General features: G+C 54.7%; 1 protein-coding gene across 4 annotated transcripts; it reads right to left on the bottom strand.

Annotated features, from left to right (window-relative positions):
- Positions 1-845: 845 nt before the first annotated feature.
- Positions 846-20,004, bottom strand: GAL3ST1 (galactose-3-O-sulfotransferase 1). Of its 4 annotated transcripts, none has more exons than XM_047697362.1 (5): positions 18,123-20,004; positions 11,488-11,907; positions 5,861-6,000; positions 3,137-5,039; positions 846-1,051 (listed from the first exon to the last, which is right to left on the bottom strand). In XM_047697362.1, the coding sequence occupies exons 3-4, from the start codon at positions 5,989-5,991 to the stop codon at positions 3,896-3,898; spliced, it is 1,275 nt and encodes a 424-aa protein (XP_047553318.1). In that variant the 5' UTR covers positions 5,992-6,000; positions 11,488-11,907; positions 18,123-20,004; the 3' UTR covers positions 846-1,051; positions 3,137-3,895. The 4 variants fall into 4 exon arrangements, with proteins under 4 accessions (XP_047553318.1, XP_047553319.1, XP_047553320.1 ...); XM_047697363.1 differs by lacking the exon at positions 11,488-11,907 and adding an exon at positions 6,813-6,862; XM_047697364.1 differs by lacking the exon at positions 11,488-11,907 and having other exon boundaries at positions 18,123-18,595.
- Between the last annotated feature and the right edge of the window lie 22 nt (positions 20,005-20,026).

Raw genomic sequence — 20,026 nt, 5'->3', positions numbered from 1 at the left:
GGCTCTGGAATGCCCTCAAGGGAGGAAGTAACTTTCTCTTGCCCTACTGGCTAGAATTTCAAGCAGATTCTGCTCTGAGTGCAGAGCTCTACACAGGGCTCCATCCTATGACCCTGAAATTATGATGAACTAAAATGGAGAATCAGATGCTTCACCAACTGAGCCACCCAGGCACCCTTCTTCTCTTCCCTCCTCCCTTCCATCCATCCCTCCCCTCCCTTCCTCTTCTCTTTCCTTCCTCCCTCCCTTCCTTCCTTCCTTCCTCCCTTCTTCCCTTCCTTTCTCCCTTCCTCCCTCCCTATTTCCTTCCTTCCTTTCCCCTTTAAACATTTATTGAAAACCAACTGTGTGCCGGGCACTGGCCTGGGTACTAGAGGCTGCTTGTGTCAAGACAAACGCAGATCCTGTCCTGGAGGAGCACACCATCAGTGCCTGGCAGACAAGCACCTCTGCAGTTGTGCCCTGGTGAGCGGAACTGAGATGGGGAGCCTGGAGGCCCTAAGCTAGCTTGAGGGCTGGGATGTTGGGGAAGAAGGTCCAGAGGAGGCGGCAGAGCTTGCTTTGGAGTCACTTACCGATGTTAGGCCTGCAACAGGAAGGACACTTTATGGTAGAGGGAAGAGCCTGTGCGAAGCAGTTTCATGGCTTCTCCTCAGGGGTGAGGGGGACCATGGAGCGCTCAGAACCTAGGATGGCCTCTGGCTATCAGTGGATCACAGGGGCAAGCCTGGGGGAAGGGATCCAGGTGAGGGACAGAGGCCTGACCCAGAGCAGGGACCAGGCACAGACCATGTGTGTGTGTCCTGAGGCTGCTGTGTAACAAAGCGGCACAAGCTGGATGGCTTTAAAACAACAGAAATTTATTCTTTCACAGTTCTGAAGGCTGGAAGGCTGAAATCAAGGTGTCAGCAGAGCCATGTTTCCTCTGAGACTCTGGGTAGAATCCTTCATTGCCTCTTCTTAGCTTCTGGAGGTCACTGTTGACCCTTGGCATTCCTTGGCTTGTAACTGCCTCACGCCAATCTTGGCCTGTCTTCACATGGCGTTGTCCCTGTGAAGGGACACATGACATTGCCACTTCTTAGAAGGACACTGGCCGTCTTGGATTAGGACCCACCCTAATGACTTCATCTTTACTTAATTAAATGTACAAAGACCCTATTTCCAAATAAGTTCAGTCATAGGGAAGTGGGGTTAGGGTTTCGAGGTATCTTTTTAGGGGTTACAATTCATCTCATAACAGAGAGGAACAGGTAGTTCCACTGAATTTCTCCCAGGGCACAATCATGATCCTCGCCCTGGCTTTCACCTGCAGGCGCAGGCCTAACCATGGGTGCCCCCAGCCCCTGGCGGCGGCGAACGTCATGACCGGCTAAGACCAAATTTGGTACCTTGGCGCCCTCTGCTGTCCAGGTGTGGCAACAGCAGTGTGGCTCCTGGGGATTAAGCAGCTCTGCCCCTTGGAGACTTCATACATTTTCAACCATTGAGAAGACCTCCATCCCGAGGCTGAGGTGGCCAACTAGAAGGCACCGAGGGTCTGGAGGCTGCAAGCACCAGCCCTTGGTGTCTGACTGACCTGGGTTTGCATCCTGCCTCTATGGCTGCATGGCTGGTTGACCCTGGGCTTGTTGCTCAATTTCTCTGTGTTTTGGTCGCCTCCTCAGGAGAGCAAAGGGGATTGTTCATGTTCCCATGGGGCATAGAGCTGAGCACAAAGTGCCCGCTCATACCAGTCAACTACTCATTGTTAAAATATTAATTATGTTAATAAATGAGTTAATAACTGTAATGTTCTTAAAACAAACCAGGCAGATAGTAAATGCTAATGGAGCAATTTATATTCTTGGCATCTACTATTTGCCAGATTTATTCTCCTTGGATCCCTCAGGGCTTAGAAGTGCCAATATTAATAATAAATAATTAGATGGCATATAATATTATTATCGGTATTTATAGGCCCTTAAGGCCCAAGGAAATAAAATTAGGAGGTTCCACAAGCCCAAGATATTATTTTATTGCACTAAATCATATTTCTCTTTGACAAATAAAATGTGTATTGGGGGGAGATTATCTCATAAATTTGGAGTCAATAATATCTTGGCTATTTCTTTTTTTCTTTCTTTCTTTCTTTCTTTCTTTCTTTCTCTCTTGGCTATCCTTCCTTCCTTCCTTACCCTTAGTTCTTTCCATATGAATTAAATAAAGCCTTCAAAAGTGTCCTTGTTTCTTGCTGCAAAGAACTTTAGGAGGCTAAAGGGGGCTGGTGAGTTCAAAACTCCCCCAGGCTGACCAACCATTCTGGTTGTCTAGGACTGAGGAGTTTCCTGGGATTTGGGAACTTTCAGTGCAGAAACTGGGACAATCCCAGCATACTGAGACAGTTGGTCCCCTTAAGTTCTTTCCACCCTGCTTGGACCAGAAACTCACTCCCAGGAGAAAGACTGATTCAAATCCAGGGAGGGGTTAAGAGCTCACTTATCTGGCCTGAAACCCAGTTCCTACAGTAATAAGATGGTGACCTTCAGTAAATCACTTAACCTCTCTGAGTTTTGGTCTATAAAGCTGTGATGTTGTGGATATCCAGATAAGGTGTACAAGTACTTGGCTTGGAGCCTGGTACAGACAGTTCTCCAATAAACTCATTTGGCTGTGGATTCTACCTTTTGTGTCTGGCTCCTGGCTCCTAGTTAGAGACCCATAAGTCCTGTGCCCCAGAGAGGGAACTTGTCCCTCTGGGGAGGCTGAGGGAGGCAGGTGGTTAAAGCTGAGGCATACTCACACTGCTGCAAGGCGTCTGGGGCCCCAGAGAGAAGGTTTAGTTTAGGGTCTGATGTGTACTTCAGTTAAGTCCCTTCTGATCTCTCTCAGAATGTCAATTCCCACATCTGTAATATGGGATGGTAATGGTGCCTACCTCGAAGGGTGACCGTGAGGATTAATGGGATTATACGAGGAACCCTCAGCCTGGGCCCAGGGCCTGCTGCTCAATGCTACCCCAAGAACTCCCCACTTCCCCATCACACACACACACACACACACACACACACACACACACACACGCGCATGGACTCTTAATCTTAATCTGGACGCACACTCCATCCTCCCCAGCCCCTGTTCCAGTCCTACCACTTACTTGCTGTGTGATCTTGGCCAGATGACTTTCCCTCTCTGAGTTCCCTTCCTCATCTCTGGCATGAGGAAATGACAGTTCCCGCATTGCTGACTTTTGATGAAGATGAATTGAAATAACACACTCAGCCTAGTGCTGGACACATAACCAGTGTTGGGCTGGACTCAGTGACTGGTAGAGCTCCAGGATGATCGCGCGCGCGCATGCGCGCATACACACGCCCTTCCAGGTCTTGGTAGTTCCTGGGAGTCCTTCAACCACACAGGGCTTCAGCACCTAACAGGTGTGCGCCAAACCCTGCCACACCACTGGGCTTCGTCCCACAGACACACTCAGGCACCCGCCATGCTCTCTTGCAGGTCCCCCCATCCTCATGGGTCACCTCCCACCCAGGGCCCCACCAGTCAGCACCACTGAGGCTGATTAACAAAAAACACAACATCAAACGCCTTTACTTCTGAACTCTCCCCTTTAAGGGGAGGCAGGAAATAGAACATTCTTTTTTGGAGGGAAGGGGATTTAATTCTTTAAAAAAAAAAAAAAAAAAAACTAGAATTAGTCAAATACTGATCTGAGGCCCTGCCTGCCGAGGGCCCCGTTCCGGCTTGGCCGTGCTCCCCGCAGCAGCCCCCACCTCACCCCGAGAGCCGGGGTGGCACCAGGAGGGCCCAGCGGAGGCCGGCGTCACCCCACCCCCTGCGCCCCCACGCAGCCCCTCCTCAGCGATCCAGCTGGCCGAGGGGGCTGCGGGTGGGCGGGGTGTCACCACCTCAGAAAGTCCCGGATGAGCTTCCAGAGCTTAGTGACCCACAGGTTGACGCCGAGGTCCATCAGGTACTGGATCTCAGGCGTGAGCATGCGACGGCAGAGCTGCGCGTGCCGCTGCCCAATGCTCTTCTTGAGGTTGTAGCCGAGGATGGACTTGGCACCCAGCGGCTGCCAGGGCTGCATGGCCGAGTCCTGGATGGCGGCGGCGTCCACGGCCCTGCCCCCGTCGATGCAGATGCGCCGCATGCGCTCGTTGGCGCGCCGCAAGGCGGCCACCTCCCGGGCCATGCGCTCCCGCCCGAACGCCTCCACCTTGCGCCAGAAGCTGGCGTTGAAGTGGCGGTAGAGGCGGGCGTCCAGCACGTTCCAGGCCGTGGCGCGCCGGTACAGCTCCCCGGAGAGGCGCGGCACGGCCGAGGCGCGGCGGGCGTTGAGCTTGAAGTAGAGCACGTCCTCGAGCTGCCAGCACAGCAGGTCCTTGAGCAGCACCAGGGACTCATCGAAGTACTCCTGCAGGAGCACCAGGTGGAAGCGGCGCTCCACCTCCAGGATGTGCTCCTGCACCTGCGGGTCGCCGGGGTCCAGGCTGCTGTCGTAGCCTAGGTCGAAGAAGAGCAGGTTGCGGAGGTAGTGGGCGTTGTAGCCGTTGGGGTCGTAGTAGCGGTCCGGGTCCTGCAAGAACTCGGCCAGCTTGTCGCGGCCCGAGAGCTTCCACGTGAAGGGCACCACCGAACCGAAGTAGTGGAAGGAGGACTCGAAGAGACGGGCGGGGTCGCGGAGCACGGTGATGAACGTGGCGTTGGGCGGCACCAGCCCGCGGACCTCGTCATAGTGGAAGCGCATGTGGTTGCAGATGATGTTGAAGCAGGCACCAGGCCGATAGTCCTGCACCAGGTTGCGAGCGAAGAAGGCTGGGTAGTCGAAGTCGTTGCGGCCGTTAGGGAAGGCGAACTTGAGCCCGTGCTTCTGGCCAAAGCGGAACAGGATGTTGAGCAGCGTGCTGCTGGCCGTCTTGTGCGTCTTCATGAACACGATGTCGCGCCGAGGCTGGCAAGCTCCCGCAGAGCTGTTGGCCGGGGTCTGGGTCTCCGGCTCAGCGGGCTCCGGGGAGCAGGGCGCTGTGCCTTCTGGGGTCCTTCTGTGGACGGAATGGTGGGGAGAGTCTCAGGGGCTGCTGGGGGCCCTCCCGGAGGCAGAACCCCCAGTGCACCGGTGTCTAAAGATTGGGGCTTGTTGGGGATGGTGGGGAGGAGGGGAGCCAGGACAGGGGACCAGACAGGCCTGCATCCAGGCTACGGTGCTTGGGCAGGGTGCTTTGGCCTCTCTGGCCTCACCTTCCTCATCTGTGAAATGGGCGAAATAACAGCCCCTCTGTGATGTTGGTGTGAGGTCCAAGTACGACAAGCTTGCTGGTTCCTGTCTCATTCCTGGCCATGGCATTTATCACCAATTAGCAGAGGTTGGACCACAGGAAATGTTGTAAGTTGGTTTTCAACCCAAAATAGTCAATCATTGGTGATTTCCTCTAGTTCGGCTTGATACCACCAGCTAAGAGCACCAACCATGGCAGGCCTGGGCACAGCAGCCCCATGAGGGGATGGGGTAGCCTCACGGTTAGGAGCCAGGCCTGGGGCGGGGGGTGGGGGGGGCAGACAGACCCCGGTCTGAATCTGGGCCTTGTGTCAGTTGAGTTCTCCTGGACAAGTCACCCCCACCTCCCGGCCCCACTGGAGCCTCAGATGGTGATCAGCCCAGCCCCATACATGGTGTTACTGGGTCCTCATACTTCTATGAGGCAGGCTCTGTTATCATGCCCATTTTACAGAGGACACTGAGGCCCAGGGTTACACAGAGAGCTCTGCCCGTAGCACCATTTCTGCCCAGCACAGCATAATGCAGGGCCCAGGGTGCCCCCACACCCCAGACCCCACCCCTCAGCCCCCCAGGAGAGCCACTCACGTGGAGGCCAGTCCAGCGTGCAGTGGGGGGACAGCATAGGAGTACAGCAGCACCAGGAAGCTGGTGAAGAGTGCGCCCAGCACCAGCCCCTTGGCCATGGACACCCAGCGCTTCTTCTGTGGCAGCGGCATCTCAGACACCTGTGGGGTCACAGAGCAGGGCCAAGCATCAGGAGGCCAGCCCTGGGGAGCCCCCATGCCCGCTCCAGGCTTGGCGGGGTCAGGGGCAGCCTTTGACATTGAGACTGCCCTTTGCAGGCTCTGTGGCCCCCCGGCAAGGTCCACGTGAGGACAGAGAGACAAACACAGAGAGACACAGCGACAGGGGCACAGACAGAGACGGTGGGCAAAGCCAATAGAGAGACTGGGGGATGGCACAAGAAGAAGGTTCTACTAACTGTTTCGTTTTAATTTTTTTTTTAAGATTTTATTTATTTGTCAGGAAGCGGGGGCACAAACAGGGGGAGCAGCGGGCAGAGGGAGAAGCAGTCTCCTCACTGAGCAAGGAGTCCAATGCGGGACTTGATTCTAGGACCCTGGAATCATGACCTGAGCTGAAGGCAGCCAGTTAACCGACTGAGCCACCCAGGTGTCCCTCAGTTTAAGTTTTTAAGGGTAGGGTGGGTACCTGGGTGTCATCAGTTTACTTCATACGTTTTGGGGCTTCATAATGAATTTTTTTCTAAGACAGAAAAGAAGACCCTCTTCCAGTGCCCGTTCTCCCCTCACCCCAGGCCTGGGGCCAGCACTATTCACAAAGAATCTTTCACTTTTCAAAGACCCAGCCAGTGCCACCTGTTCCCTGTGCCACCCTTTCCAGCTGCCCAGTGAAGGGCTGGCTCCTCAGCTCTTTTCACTGGTCCCTGTGCCCCTGGGTCTCTAGGGCAGGCAGATGGAGAAACTGAAGCTCCGAGTGAGGAAGGAGAGGGTTCAGGTCACCCAGCCAGACCTTCCTCCTCTCTCTGGCTGCCAGCAGGCAGGGATGCCCAGGTAAATCTGAATTCTAGATAAACAATGAATAAAATTTGTGTAATTTTATTTGTTTTTGAAGTTTTTATTTATTTATTTGAGAGAGTGTGCGCGCATGCACAAGCGTGCAGGACAAAGTGAGGGGGAGAGGATCTGAAGCAGACTCCGTGCTGAGCACAGAGGCCCCCTATGTGGGGCTCGATCCCACGACCACAAGATCATGACCTGAGCCAAAACCAAGAGTTGGGCGCTTAATCAACGGAGTTGCCCAGGTGCCCCCAAATTTGTTTAATTTTACTACTGCATAGCACATACTAAAAATTATTCAGCGTTTATCTGAAAATTACATTTAACTGGGTGTCTTTTTTGTTGTTTGTTTTGGGTTTGGGGAGAAGTTTTTGGTCTAGTCTTTTGGTCTAACTGCGGCAACCCTAACAGCGGGGGACTGAGGCATGAACTGTAAGGCGGGTAGTTCGTGCTGAGGGATGGGAGTCCAGGAGAGAGCTGGGGCTTAGGGCACCTTCCTCCCTCCCCTTAGCTGTAAGACCAGAGCACAAAACTTTCCACTCTGGCTCTAACACACGCGGCATGGGGGCCTTGGGCCTCTGAGGCCACAAGAACTCATGCACGCCACCCTGTGACCACACACACGGCATGTCCCTACCATCCCTGGGGGCAGAGGCTAAGTAGCCTGCCTAGAGGAGGACCCCACATATTTCCCTCTGGGAAAGTTACCCAAGGCACCCATAAACCCTTCTTGGAGAAGGGGCACTCCAGGTCCCACCCCACCAGACAGCCCTGAGTCTTCTGCTCATCCTCTAGAAATTTCAATCACAGGAAAGGACATGAGGAAGCAATGTGCAGAGGAACAAGCTACACAAAAGAGAAGCCAGCCTCCCTCAGGACAATGACACAGCCCTGTTCCCTCTTAGGTGGGCAAGGTGGACAAGGCAGGGGTAAACGAGAACGGGGGAGAATGTTTCTAGAAGGCAGTTCGTCCTAGCAAAGGAGGAAGGTATAAGCTCTCCAAATTCCAATGATTCTATAGGAACACTTCGGCAGAGTCCCACATGGCATGGTGTTAAACTTAAAAAATTAGAAACGACCTCAACGTCCATCAGTGGGGGATGTTACGCAAACCGAGACCTGTTCCAGATGGAGTCCTCTGCACACGTTAACAAAACAAGACAGAGGTAAGTGGACTGGCTGAAAAACACACCATGATCTAATAATGTGGAAAAAAAAAAGAAACTTCCAGAACACTATGCCCCCAAATCCATTTATGTATACATGTAGTCCCAGAAACAACTGGAGGGCAGTATTCTAAATTTTAACAGCAGTATCCTCTACCTTGCTGGGAAAAGGGGTATATACGGGAATATTTTTCTATATTATGCATTTCTGTAACAACTGCTTTTTTAATCCAAAAAAAGGGCAAAATTTTTTCAACATATTTAAATAATAGGTGATAAAGAATGCAGGGTGGGATAAGGTGGCTAGCCAGTCTGGTCATGGAAGGGGAGGTGCTGACCCCAGGCTGTGGAGGCCCCAAGCCTGTGTTTCAGTCACAGGAACCCCCATGGAGTCCCAGTTTCTCATCTGTAAAATTGGGAAGCTGATAGTCCCCCCCCCCGCCGCCATCACTGACTCTTTCAGAGACAGAGGAGGCAAAGAAAGCAATTAGCATGTAGTTCTCTCTCAAAGAGTGTTAGCTGTTTCCCTCCTGAGCCCCTGGGGACCTGGTCCTGGTCGTCTCAGTCTTTGTTACCCTCAGGGTGGGCTCGGGCTGCCCAGTCCCAGCACAAAGCAGCTCCATGCATCACGTGCCCCAACTGGGCTCCCATCCTGCTGGGGGACCCAGTAGAAAATAGGGCAGAGCAGTAGGCCCGGCCAGAGCCTCAGACTCCCAGCCCAAACCCTGAGTGGGGCCCTAGGCCTCAGGTTCTCTGGCTTTAAAACACGGAAGGGTAAAATTCCTGCCCTCCCCAGATCCCAGGGCCCACTCCTGCCCCAGCAGCCCCACTCACCAGGGCACTTTCTGGAAATCTGGGAGGCTGATAGCAGAAGATCTGGGGTGGAGGCCCAGCAGCAGGGGGCAGACCAGCTCCCCAGAACCACCAATCAGGCTCCGCCTAGCCTGGCCCAGGACAGCGCCCCCAACCAGCCCATCACGGCTTCACTCATTCCTTTGTCCACTCTGCCACTTGGGCTTCCTGAAACCATGCCTGCCCTCGGGTTTCACCTTGGAGCCCCTGTTATGAGCCAGGCCCTGGGCAGGGGCTTCTCTAGAGCATCTCACTGATCCTGCTCAGCTATCCCTGGAGGCTAACCTCCTGTCACCCACATTTTGCAAATGGGGAAATCAAGGTTCCAGGGGGTGATATGACTTGCCCAGGGTCACTCAGCAAGGCAGGGAGCAGGGCTGGGATTCAGGCCCTAGTCTGTCGGCCTCCAATATAAACCCTACAGCTTTGTCCGTGGCAGCCCCCGCCTGGCGTGTCCCAAGCCCAGTCCCAAGCCTGCAGGAAGTGTGTATGTGACAAAAAGATCGACCACAGGAGGCCGACGTGTGGCTAATGGGTCTCTGTCCCAGCAGCACAGCAGGGTCTGGCCCCTGTGGGCTGGGCCAGGGCAGCCAGGAGGAAGAGAGGAGAAACAGAGGGCACTTTGGGGGCTGGTCCCTACTGTCTCAACAGCCTTCCTGCCTGGCCTCTGTGAACTTGGGCATGCCACTCAGCCTCCCCATCTTAGTCTCCTCACGTGTACAATGGGCACACAGCACCAAGATCGGGGCAAACAGGGCCCTTGGTAATCACAGGCAGAGTCCCTGGGGAGACCAAACTCCAGACAGGGGCTGGCTGGCAGCCAGAAGCCTAGCGGAGAAGAGTCATGAGACTGAGATTTCAACACCAGGATGCACGTACACAGACAGAGATCACTATACATTAATTATTATTACCATCACTATTGACCAGGGCCCAGGTTCCCAGGCCTCCCATAAGGGAGGAGAGATCCTGTCTGTGCCCAGAGGCAGACAAGCATGAAGGGAACTCATCCCTGCGCTGTTGGAGCCTGGCACCTAGTTAATGTTTGGTGAATAACCCCCATGACCCTCAGGGCAGAAGGGAGCTGCTGCTAACTCAAGGGTGTGAGAGCCACATGTGTGAGTCACACATCCAAGGGCCACCTGGAGCCAGCACCTGGGACCAGGGTCCTGCATTTGATACCGGGTTCAGCCGTTTCCTTTCTGTAGAAGGAAATCTAGGCAAGGCTGTGTCCCTCTCTGGGTCTTAGATTCTCCTCTAAAATGATGATGCCACCCCCCTGCATAGATGCTCTATTCAGGTCTTCCTCGTCCCACAAGGAAAGAGCCCAGCACAGGGCTGGAGCAGAGCAGACACTGCTGGGCATGGATGGCCATCAGTATAATTAACATCATTATGATTGCCCTCCCAGGGTCCCAGTCAAGGCCCCTTCAAGGTGTGTGCCCCCTTGCCTGTGATGGAGGCTTGCAGTCAGGGGACAGCCCCAGGTCCAAGGCCATGGAGTACCATGGACAATTACAGTGTGGCCTGAGCCTCACAGCCTCCAATCGGGAATACAGCATAGCAGGGAGGCTAAGGCTCAGAGAGGGTGGGGTTACCCTCGAGGTTACACAGCACAGCAGCAGCAGAAAGAACTAGAACCTGGGTCTTTCTTCTTCCGCCCAAGGTGGTGACAGTCCCAGGCACTCAGGGCCGATGGTCCCTCCCCTTCTATTCCTATCTTCCTTGGTTACCCTAGCGACATCGTCCTCCATCTACGCTGACAGCTGGCTCCAGGCCAGGCCCAGCAATCCTCCTGTTCCGTTGGACCAGCACCCTCTAGAGAACGAAGGAGAAACAGGACTCATCCCCACAGCAGGCACACAGGGAAACCAAGCCCGGGACGGTAAACATTCTGTCCTTTGGCGTCACTGCCACAACCAGGCAGGCCTTGGTCCCAGGTGCCCTGCTCCCCCAGGGACCCCTGTGCTGGGGTGGAGGAAGACACACTCACCTTGGGCCTCGGCTGGCTGCCCCTCTCCTCTCCCTGTCTGAGCCACATCTGACTCCCAGGCCGTCTCTGCGGTCACTGGGAAACAGGAACGCTCCAATGACACCCAGCAGTGCTCAGCGGGCTCCCTCATGCTCCAGCGTGTGTGAATATTCATGAGTTCCCTCCCTGGGGATAGCAGGTGGCATGTGTCTGTACCCTGCAGGTGCTGCCTGGGCCCTCTGCCAGGGGCACCTTCCAGGTGGTCCCTGACTATCTCTAGACCCCAGCAGCCAGACAGCTCCTTTGTCCCGGGGCTCAGCCAGGTCTCGGGTGTCCTTGCACCAAGGACACAAGCAGCGCAGAGCCCTGCAGAGAGTCGGGGAGGCTAACTGCTCCTCGAAAGGCATCTCGTTTAAGTCCCACGGCTGCTCTATGCATTAGTCTACTCTCCAGGTAAAGGAATCGAGGCTCAGAGAGGTAAACTCACCCGTACAGGGTCACACAGTTAGCCGGGGACTGTCAGAGCCAGGCAGAAAATCCAAATGCAGACTTGCCAAATTCCAGGGCTTAGAGATACTGAGACACAACCAGAGACCAAGGTTTGCCTAAAATCAGCAGAGCCCACAAAAGCAAGCAACTCACCTGGGAGTCCTGACCAGAGAACCTGACCAGCTCTTCGAGGATCAGTCTGATGAGATTTCACCTCTGAGCCCCAAGTCCTTCATCAAAGAGGCAGTACAGATCGATCATGCCTCTCCTATCAGCATCCTGTGTGGGGATGGGCACACGGGACACCATGCGATTCAGGCCCGCCGCAGGTGCCGATCCTTCCCAAGGTCTTGGCAAGAAGAGGCAGTTCTCGGAGCCCTGTCCTAAACCCCAAGGGCCCTCAGGTTCACCCAAGGCGCCGAAATCTCTTACACCCTCTCTTAGCTGGGTTTAGGTTTGTCTTTGGGTCTGGGTTCGGCCTTGCCATGAACAGAGGATACCTAGAAAAGCACCTCACATCCTTCCATCAGGTACAGGGGTCCTGGGGATCAAGGTTTACTGGTAATTGACCATCTGTCGATAGTGATCATTATTGTGATAGTCATTAATCTCACACTGAGCACTTTCATAGGCTGACCAGCTGCCAGCTCCTCTCAGGGAGCAGCAGGCATCTGACACCACTCAGATGCTTTGCCCTTTCCCCCAAAGTCCCACCTAGCCTGGGAGCATCCCTCAAGGCCCCATGAAATACCAGAGCTTAAATAGCCACAGGGAGGACCAAGAGTCCATAGCTCTCCCAGTGCTGGATTGGCCCAGGGCACGGGAAAGAGCTGTTCCATCTGTTCTAGACTGAGCTAGTTTAAAAACAAATAAATGTATGGGGAGGGGGATTAGTCAGGGCAGAGCTAGTAACAAACAGCAGAGAGGTGGTTTATAAATGTGGACTCTTGACCAAACAGAGTTCACTCCTGTGCTCAGGACTTCCCACACATCACACACCCTCATGATCCTTGCCACTAAAGGCCTCATTGCCACCCCTACTTTACAGAGGAGGGAGCTGAAGCTCAAGGATGCGATGTGACAAGCCCCGTGTCACCAGAGGTTAAGGATCTTGGGCAGGAGGGAGTGGAGATCAGACTCCTGAACAAAAGGCGAGGTCATGGTGGGGTGGGAAGGCAGGCAAAGAAGAGACACGTGAAGCAGAGCTTTCTAGAGTAGGAAGCATTGAGAGCAGAACCTACGCTTCCAGCCCTGCCACAGGGTTCTCCTCTCAGGGTATTGATAGTGACATCATCTCTGCTGGGTTCTCCCCCCATCCCAGCCAAAGAAACAAAAAATAGAAAATGTTTTAAATTATAAAGACAGTACATATCATTGAAAAAAAAATTCAGACAAGTACAGAAAACTGTAAAGAAGACAATGAAAAAAGCCCCATTCCCAGAGGTCACTGCCCTTACAACTTTAGCACAAGCCTCCCCACATTTTTTTCCTGTCTATAAACCCGTACAGATGATAGAAGGGTCCCATTTTGTCTTACGCTTGCTCCCTCCTCCCATGTCAATAGGTTGAGGACATCTTTTGTGACCCCAGTGAGTCTTCAGTTGATCTGTTCCACTGCACCGTGCCCCGCGCTAGGGTTCATGATTCCCGGGCCAGAGTTCTGGGCTCACAGTCCTGGGGGTGAGAGGAGCAGGCAGCTGCAGGTGCTGTGATGGGGGACAGGCTGGAAGGGCTTGTTGGAATGCAAACACCTGATCCAGCCAGAGGGGGACAGGAAGAGCATGCTCAGGGAGACTTCCTGGGGTTAGGGATCCCTGGTAGTGGAAGAGGCTACGTGCTCTGATTTCCAAAGGTAGCTAGTTCCCTTTTCTCCCTGTGTGTGGCTGAACTACATCTCCCATCCTCCCTTGTGGTTCAACGTCCTTGTGTGACTGAATTCTGGCCAACGGAATGTGAGCAGAATAATAGCTATTGATGACAGGTGGGCGGACCTTCTCTGTGGTCTCCTTTGGCATATGCTGGATGAATGGGGCTGTCTTCTATGATCTGGAGATGGGCGGGGGTGGGGGGCCATAAGAAGGGAGGAGGCTGGTATTGGCATCACCACTCCCTAAACACCCGATTAGATTTCATGAAATGACAACTAAACTGCCATTGTGTTAAGCCTTTCCAAACTTGGGCCTTGTCTGTTACAGCAACTAGGCTTAACTAATGCACCTGTTACCCTGGAATGAGCCAGACAGAGAGAAAAGCATGTGCAAAGACGCAGAAACTAACAGATACTCACCTTGGCCAGAGTGTGCAGCATGCATGTATGTCAGAAGCTGGGTTTGCAGGGGGAGACTAGAGGGACAGCCAGAAAAGGGACAGGGGTAGGCAGGAGATGCAGGGTCTTGAGGAAGCATGCTAAAGAATCTGGCCTGGATCCTGTGGGCAATGGGGAACCCTGGAGAGTCTCCAGCAAAGAAGTGAGGAGATGGGATTCCCATCAGGCTGCTAGATGGAAAATGAACAGTAGGGGTGGGGAAGGACTGGGAGAAGCCCGTAGACCTTGACAGTGGTTGTTACAGCTGTCTAGGTATGAAATGACCCGGACCAAGGAGAAGCCTGGGAATGAACTGGAACCATCTGTAGGCCATGGCATAGACAACATTTGGTGAATGATAGGGTGTGGAAGAGGGAAGGGAAGAACCCCTGTTGGGGTGACTAAGCGGGGGAGTTGGCTGGGGGTGGAGCTAGTCCCTGAGTGGGGGAAGCTAAGAGAGGGGTATGTTTAGTATTGGGGTTGGAACGGCAATGTCAGTTTCAGTTTAGGACAAGTTGAGTCTGAAGGATGTGTGGGATGCTTGTAGAATATGCAAAGAGCAGTAAGATCCCTTACCTGGAGCACAAGAGGGAGATCTCAGTGGAAAGAGACTGGGAGGCATGGGCACAGAGGTGAGAACTGAGGTCAAAGGAGCAGATGGAATCCACCAGAGAAAGGGGGAGGAAGGTGAAGAGCCCTGCTGGAAGAACAAGAGTCTCCCAAGGAGATAAAGATGAAGGGCCTCTAAAGCCACTGGCTGTAGAACATTCCGTGGAGCACTACTCCCCAAGAACCATTCCCTGCCTGATGGGCGTACCTGCTGTTTGCTCAGTGCACACACAAAGGAACAGGGTTCTATAAGATAAGGTAAAGGGGTGAGGGTGTCCTAGGGCTGTTTCTTGTACCTGGAAGGGAATCTCATGGGGACACTGGAGGAGACTTTCAAAGTGGAACAACAAGACTCACCCTACAGTACTTGGGCTGCATATTTGACAGCAACTATTACAGGTCTAAAGGCACCCATCCTCAGACCCAGCAATTCCACCTGTGGCCATTTGTTCACAGAAGATAACCTAACAGGAGATCCGAGGTGGGTGCAAAAGTATAGCAAAGGGGAAAGGTAGAAACAACTTAAATGTCCAATGATAGGGAATGGTTAAAAATATTACATGATATTTACCCCACGGTTAATTATGTACTCATTTAAATGATGTCTACAATATATGATAAAGTAAAAAATACACACACACACACACACACACATACACACACAATTTTGTTTTACAAAGAGTCTGTATTACTTTGAAAAAAAATTAGAATGAAAAAGATGTTTCCATTTTTTAAAAAAACTGCAGTCTGGCTGGAGGAAGAGAGAGAATTGGCCTACCCCACCCTGCTGTGTGACCACAGAGCTCTATGAGCCTCAGTATCCAAAACTGGGGAACAAACAGCAGGTGCCCAGGGCAGAGAAGCTGGGAAGTGTGGACTGCACAGTTAAAGGTGCAGACAGGACAGGTTGGCCCTCCAGCCGGGAGCCCTGGCACAGTGCCCTGCAGGGACCCAGAAGTGGAGTGCTGGAGGAGAGATGGGGAAGATCACCCAGGGGAGGGAATTCAGCTGAACCCCAAGCTGCTGGCTCACAGGACCACCCCCAAACTGTCAGCCCTGACGTCTTGCCCTCCTGCCTGCCTCCTGGGCCGTGAGGATGACTGCCAGCTGGGTCCCAGGTCCGGCAGCTGACTGAAAGAGGGCAATGTTCTTTGATGATTCAGAAGGTACCCTCATCTTGCAGGGTCACCTATTTCTACCGTTTCAAATGGCAAACATGCCTGGGACCCCCAACAGACTTCCCAGGGTCACCTGCTAGCCATGGGATAGGTGGGAACACTGAGGCTCAGAAACTAGCAGAGGGGTTCACCAGCAAAGTCAGAACTACAAGCAAGCTCTTCCTGCTACACCGCCTTGTTTGGGCAAAGTCACCACCAGGGCTGAGTTGACCCCAAGTAGCTTCAGAGGGGAAAAACACAGCTTAACCAAGAAGTCAGTGGTTTCTTCATTAGCTCCCAGTTACTGGGAACACCGGAGGGGAGTATGTAGAAGTTGGTAATAATCGTTCTCTGTACCCTCTAGCATGGCTGAGATGTTTTTCAAAGGAATGTCATGCACTTGTTTGCATAAATAATGTAACAGTATGAAGGTTTTTAAAAGGTGCTGAGCACCTGCTATGCACAATGTCCAGGTTCTGCCCACCAGCCTCTCCCCTCCTGGAGAGGCTGAGATGCTCTAGCTATGAATTCTGACTCTACCAGTCCCCAGCTGGGTGATCTTGGGCCAGTGACTTCCCCGCTTCTGAGCCTCACTGTCTTAACAATGGGAATATTCTGCCCCTCTCAGGGCTTACTAAGAGGATTAAACCTGACGAGGCATGCAGGACCCTTTGCTCAAACCTTGGATTATTATCATGACCCTTCTAGACCCACTTGGCAGATGAAATAGGACCCACCAATGCAGACTCCTGGAAGGCAACCCTCCTCCATCCAAACCCCTATATTTCCCATGCTCCAGACCTGAGTTCCCTCATCCCCAGATTTTACATCGGGGGAAACTGAGGCACGGGTAGGAAAGGACTTGCCTAACGTCTCATGGCAGTTCAGGGAGGGCACTGCTGGAATCAGGTCTGGGAGTGCCCAAGCCACCTGGGGCTGCCAGGTGGGAAAGAAGTTATCATCTGGGGCCCCAGTTCTTTCCAACCATCACTCCCCACCTGGTGATTCCTCCAGCCCCCACCCACTGATCCCCAAGGGCACCTCTGCTCTCTCCTGCCCTCCCTGTCTTGAGTAGAATAGCGCTCCTAAGAGGGCTTGTTCTTCCCCATATTCCTCACCCAGTCCAAGTGAAGCAAGAAGCTCTTCACAGGCCTGCTGCCGCGCCTGCAATTCCATCTGTGCCTCATTCGCCTAGGTTAATCACTGCCTCTTACCACAGTGACACTCAGTCAGTCCCCTAGGGCCCGGAGTGGGGACTGTCAGGGAAACACTCCTTTCTTGCTGGGGGACAAGAGGGCATCTGCCCCATGTCTCAAACAGCAGTCCCAGGCCCGCTGGACAAGGGGATATGCAGGAAGCAGGCTCCTCTGTCCACAGGGAGCTTCCTTGAGGCAGGGCTCAGCTTGAGTGAGAAGCAGGGAATGAAGCAGACCGAGGAGGCAGCTGGGAACAGGGCTCTGTTGTCTCCGCTCTCAGGGTAGCAGTCTGCCCACCCCCTGAGTGTCAGGCAGAGCTGGGAGCTAGGAAGGCAAGGGGGGGAGGGGTCCTGAGCTAGGGGTTTGGGGCAGCACAGGCCGATCTGGGAGCCTAGGACCCCAGAGCAGCAGAGAGGTCTTGAGCAGGGCTGCAATCCTGAGATGTGGGCTGGGACAAGACTCCTGTGATTCATAATCAACTCAGCCACCTTTGAATTATGTATGACCTTGGGCAAGTCACTGAATTGCCCTGGGCCTCAGTTTCCCCTAAGGATAATGGGAATGCCCTCTTTCACAGGACAAAGTACAGTGCCGCACTATAGGGGCTGCTCTGGCCCAGGCCTGCCGGTGGCCTTAACCTCTCTGGGTCTCAGGTCATGCCCTTGGTAAAGGAAGAGGTTGGATTCTCCCAACTGGACTGTCCTCCTGAGGATTTTCATGGCACCTGTCACCTTGACAACCCAGGGGATCGGGTGTCAGGCCTGCAGCCCTCCCTCCCTCCCTCCTCCTGGTGTGGGTTACTGCAGCCAGATGTGCAGATGCTACTGCGGCCACCTCTCCAGCTCCAGGCAGGTGGGAATGGGGAGCCCTACTGGGAAGAGACCACAGTCTTGCTCTGTGCTGTGACCAAGTACCTGCTTGTTAATGAGAGGGCAGACCAAGCTGTATCCCGTCCTGACACTGGTCCTAAAAAAATCAACCGGCTGGATTTCCTATGGACCCTTCCTGGATATCAGGGCTTGTCCCATTTACGAGCTTCTCTTTGGTGGTCTTGGGCCTTCCCCAAGCAGAGGGGGCTCCATCCCTCCCCCTGGCCCCAGCCCCTGGTCTGATGCCCCTCCCCCCCAACCACTTCTGGAGAGCGCTGGTGGGAACAGGAGAGATCCCTGCCCTTCCTCCCCCAGGGCTCAGGCTGCTGTGTCCAAGATTAATCATTAATGGACATCCAGCTCCAGCCCAGTTCCAGCCCCACCCACCCTGTCCGAGGACTGGGACAACCCTGGAAAGGGGGCTAAGAGGAAAAAAACCAAGGGCAAGGCACACACCAACGTACCCCCCTCCCCCAGCTGCCGACCCTCTGTCAGCCCAAAGGGCACTCATTCCCTGGAGCAGCTGTTGGCACTCTCGCACCACCCAGGTCTGAGTGACTCCCACGGTCCCGGTTTGGAGGTCTGGGTAGCGCCGGCTGCAGCCTCAGACAGTGCACAGGCAGGCAGTGGGTGCTGGGCCCCCAGAACATACCTTAGTCCCGTTCTCCTCGGGCCTGGCGTGGCTGTTTCGGTCCCGGGCCCGCGCCGCCCGGGCGCTCACTAGGCGGCGGGGCGTACCCGCCCGGGCCCCCGACTCCACCGGACCTGAACCATGCTCCCTCCGCCGCCTCCGCCGCCACACTCCCTCCGGCCAGGTGCGGCCCCCAGCCTGGCCCACCCCCCCGGTGCTGTGGCCAATAGGCGGCCGGCTACGGCCCCCTCTCGGCCCCTCCGCGCCCGCCTGGGATGCACAGAAGCCGCATTCAGCGTCCCCGCGCGCAGCGCCGCGCCCCCGCCGCCGGCTCAACAAGGCGCATTTGTCTCGGGAGCGCCAACGGGGCCATTGTCCCACCGCTGGACCCTGAGGCTCGGCTGAGCTCCGGCCCGGAAGGGGATTCGAGGGTGCCTGGGAAACGGGGTGGCGTGGTGCTGGTGATGAGGGCAGCCCAGCTCTGGGCAAAGGGAAGTGGCTAGACTAGTCGCTGAGCTTTTACTGGGGTCTCTGGAATCCTAAACATACAACATAAGGTACGGCCTCCTGCTCAAGTCAGTGCGAGTTGGGGACACGTTTTTGGGGTCTAAAATGTGGATGGGGGGAAGGATCCCTTGAGGGAAGCTCAGGCAAGGGACCTATCTCCAACCAGTCTGGCCACTAGGAGGTCTCTGCTGACCCACCTCTCCAGGGTGTCCACAAGGGGTGCGCACAGCAACATCCAGATGCAGGTACCCCAACCATGATCCACCTTCTTTCAGTCCCCAGCTTCCCTCCTCACCGCAGAGGAGGACCAAGGATAGGAACTCCTGCCCACCTGGGCTGGGAATGCACAGCTCCACCTTCGGGCATTGCAAAACCTGCTCGCCACTGGGTGGGGCCTGGGCTGCGGCAGAGCCCTCTGCCCCCGCCATAACTGGGCGACGCTGGAATGGGGAAAATTCCACATCCGCACGGCTGCCAGGGATTTTCCTGGATCCAATTGGCTCACTCTCCAGCCTTGCCTTAGCACCCTTGCCGTGGCCCCTTTGATGCACATGCACCCAGGCAGGCCCAAGTTATTCCCTAGGGACAGGCTTTGGCCCCAAAGGCCCTGATCCCAACCCTGCCCATGTTAGCACATCCACCAGCCCCACCCTCACGAGTGTGCAAGAGTATAACACAGCCCTTTCGACCCACAGCAGGGCCTGGCCAAGACAGGGGCCTGGGTTCTCTGCTCTCCTGCCAGAGCCTGTCCAAACTCACTCCCACCCCTGTCTGGACCCTCCTCCCCCAAGCAGGCCTGCAGCCAATGCCCAAAAAACTACAGAGCCTGGGCACAGTTGAGGGGTATAGGGCCAATGCTCTCAGGTGCCTAGACTAGGGGTACATGGAACCCAGTTCCAAACCCACATTCCACCACCCTGGCCCCTGCTCCTGAGAGCCCTCAGCACCCTGAAGGGGCTATTCAGAAATTCCCTGCCTGATCTGGGAGAGGCTGAGTGACCATCCCAAGCACTGGTTTCTGGCCCTGGCTCTGCTGTGAGGCACTGGCCCACTGGGCAAAGGCAGGTCTCTCAGGCCTGAGCAAGAGCACTGTCAGGGGCAGGAGGGAAGCTGCAACGATGGCCCAGCAAGGGTCACGAGTCAGACTGCATGCAACACCCACAGGCGGTTACTGGACAGTTCTGCCCATGAGCCTACCACGTAAAGCTAAGTACCCACGACTCAAGGCACACAGAGCTCTCAGGTGCTGGCTTCCCCGTCCTGGGCTCACTCTAGCAACCAGTTACCACAATCCCAGCTGGTGTTTAGAGTACCTTCCTTCCCAGGCACCTGGCCCTACGGAGTCTGCACAACACTATCACTGAACCCGCCTCCCCCACCCCGACCCCCCAGAGACGCACCAGAACTTCTACCCCTAA

The sequence above is a fragment of the Lutra lutra genome, chromosome 12 (assembly GCF_902655055.1).
Source record: "Lutra lutra chromosome 12, mLutLut1.2, whole genome shotgun sequence".
NCBI lineage: Eukaryota > Metazoa > Chordata > Mammalia > Carnivora > Mustelidae > Lutra > Lutra lutra.
Note: the sequence above shows the minus strand (reverse complement) of the source record. Positions and strands in the feature narration are given on the sequence as shown.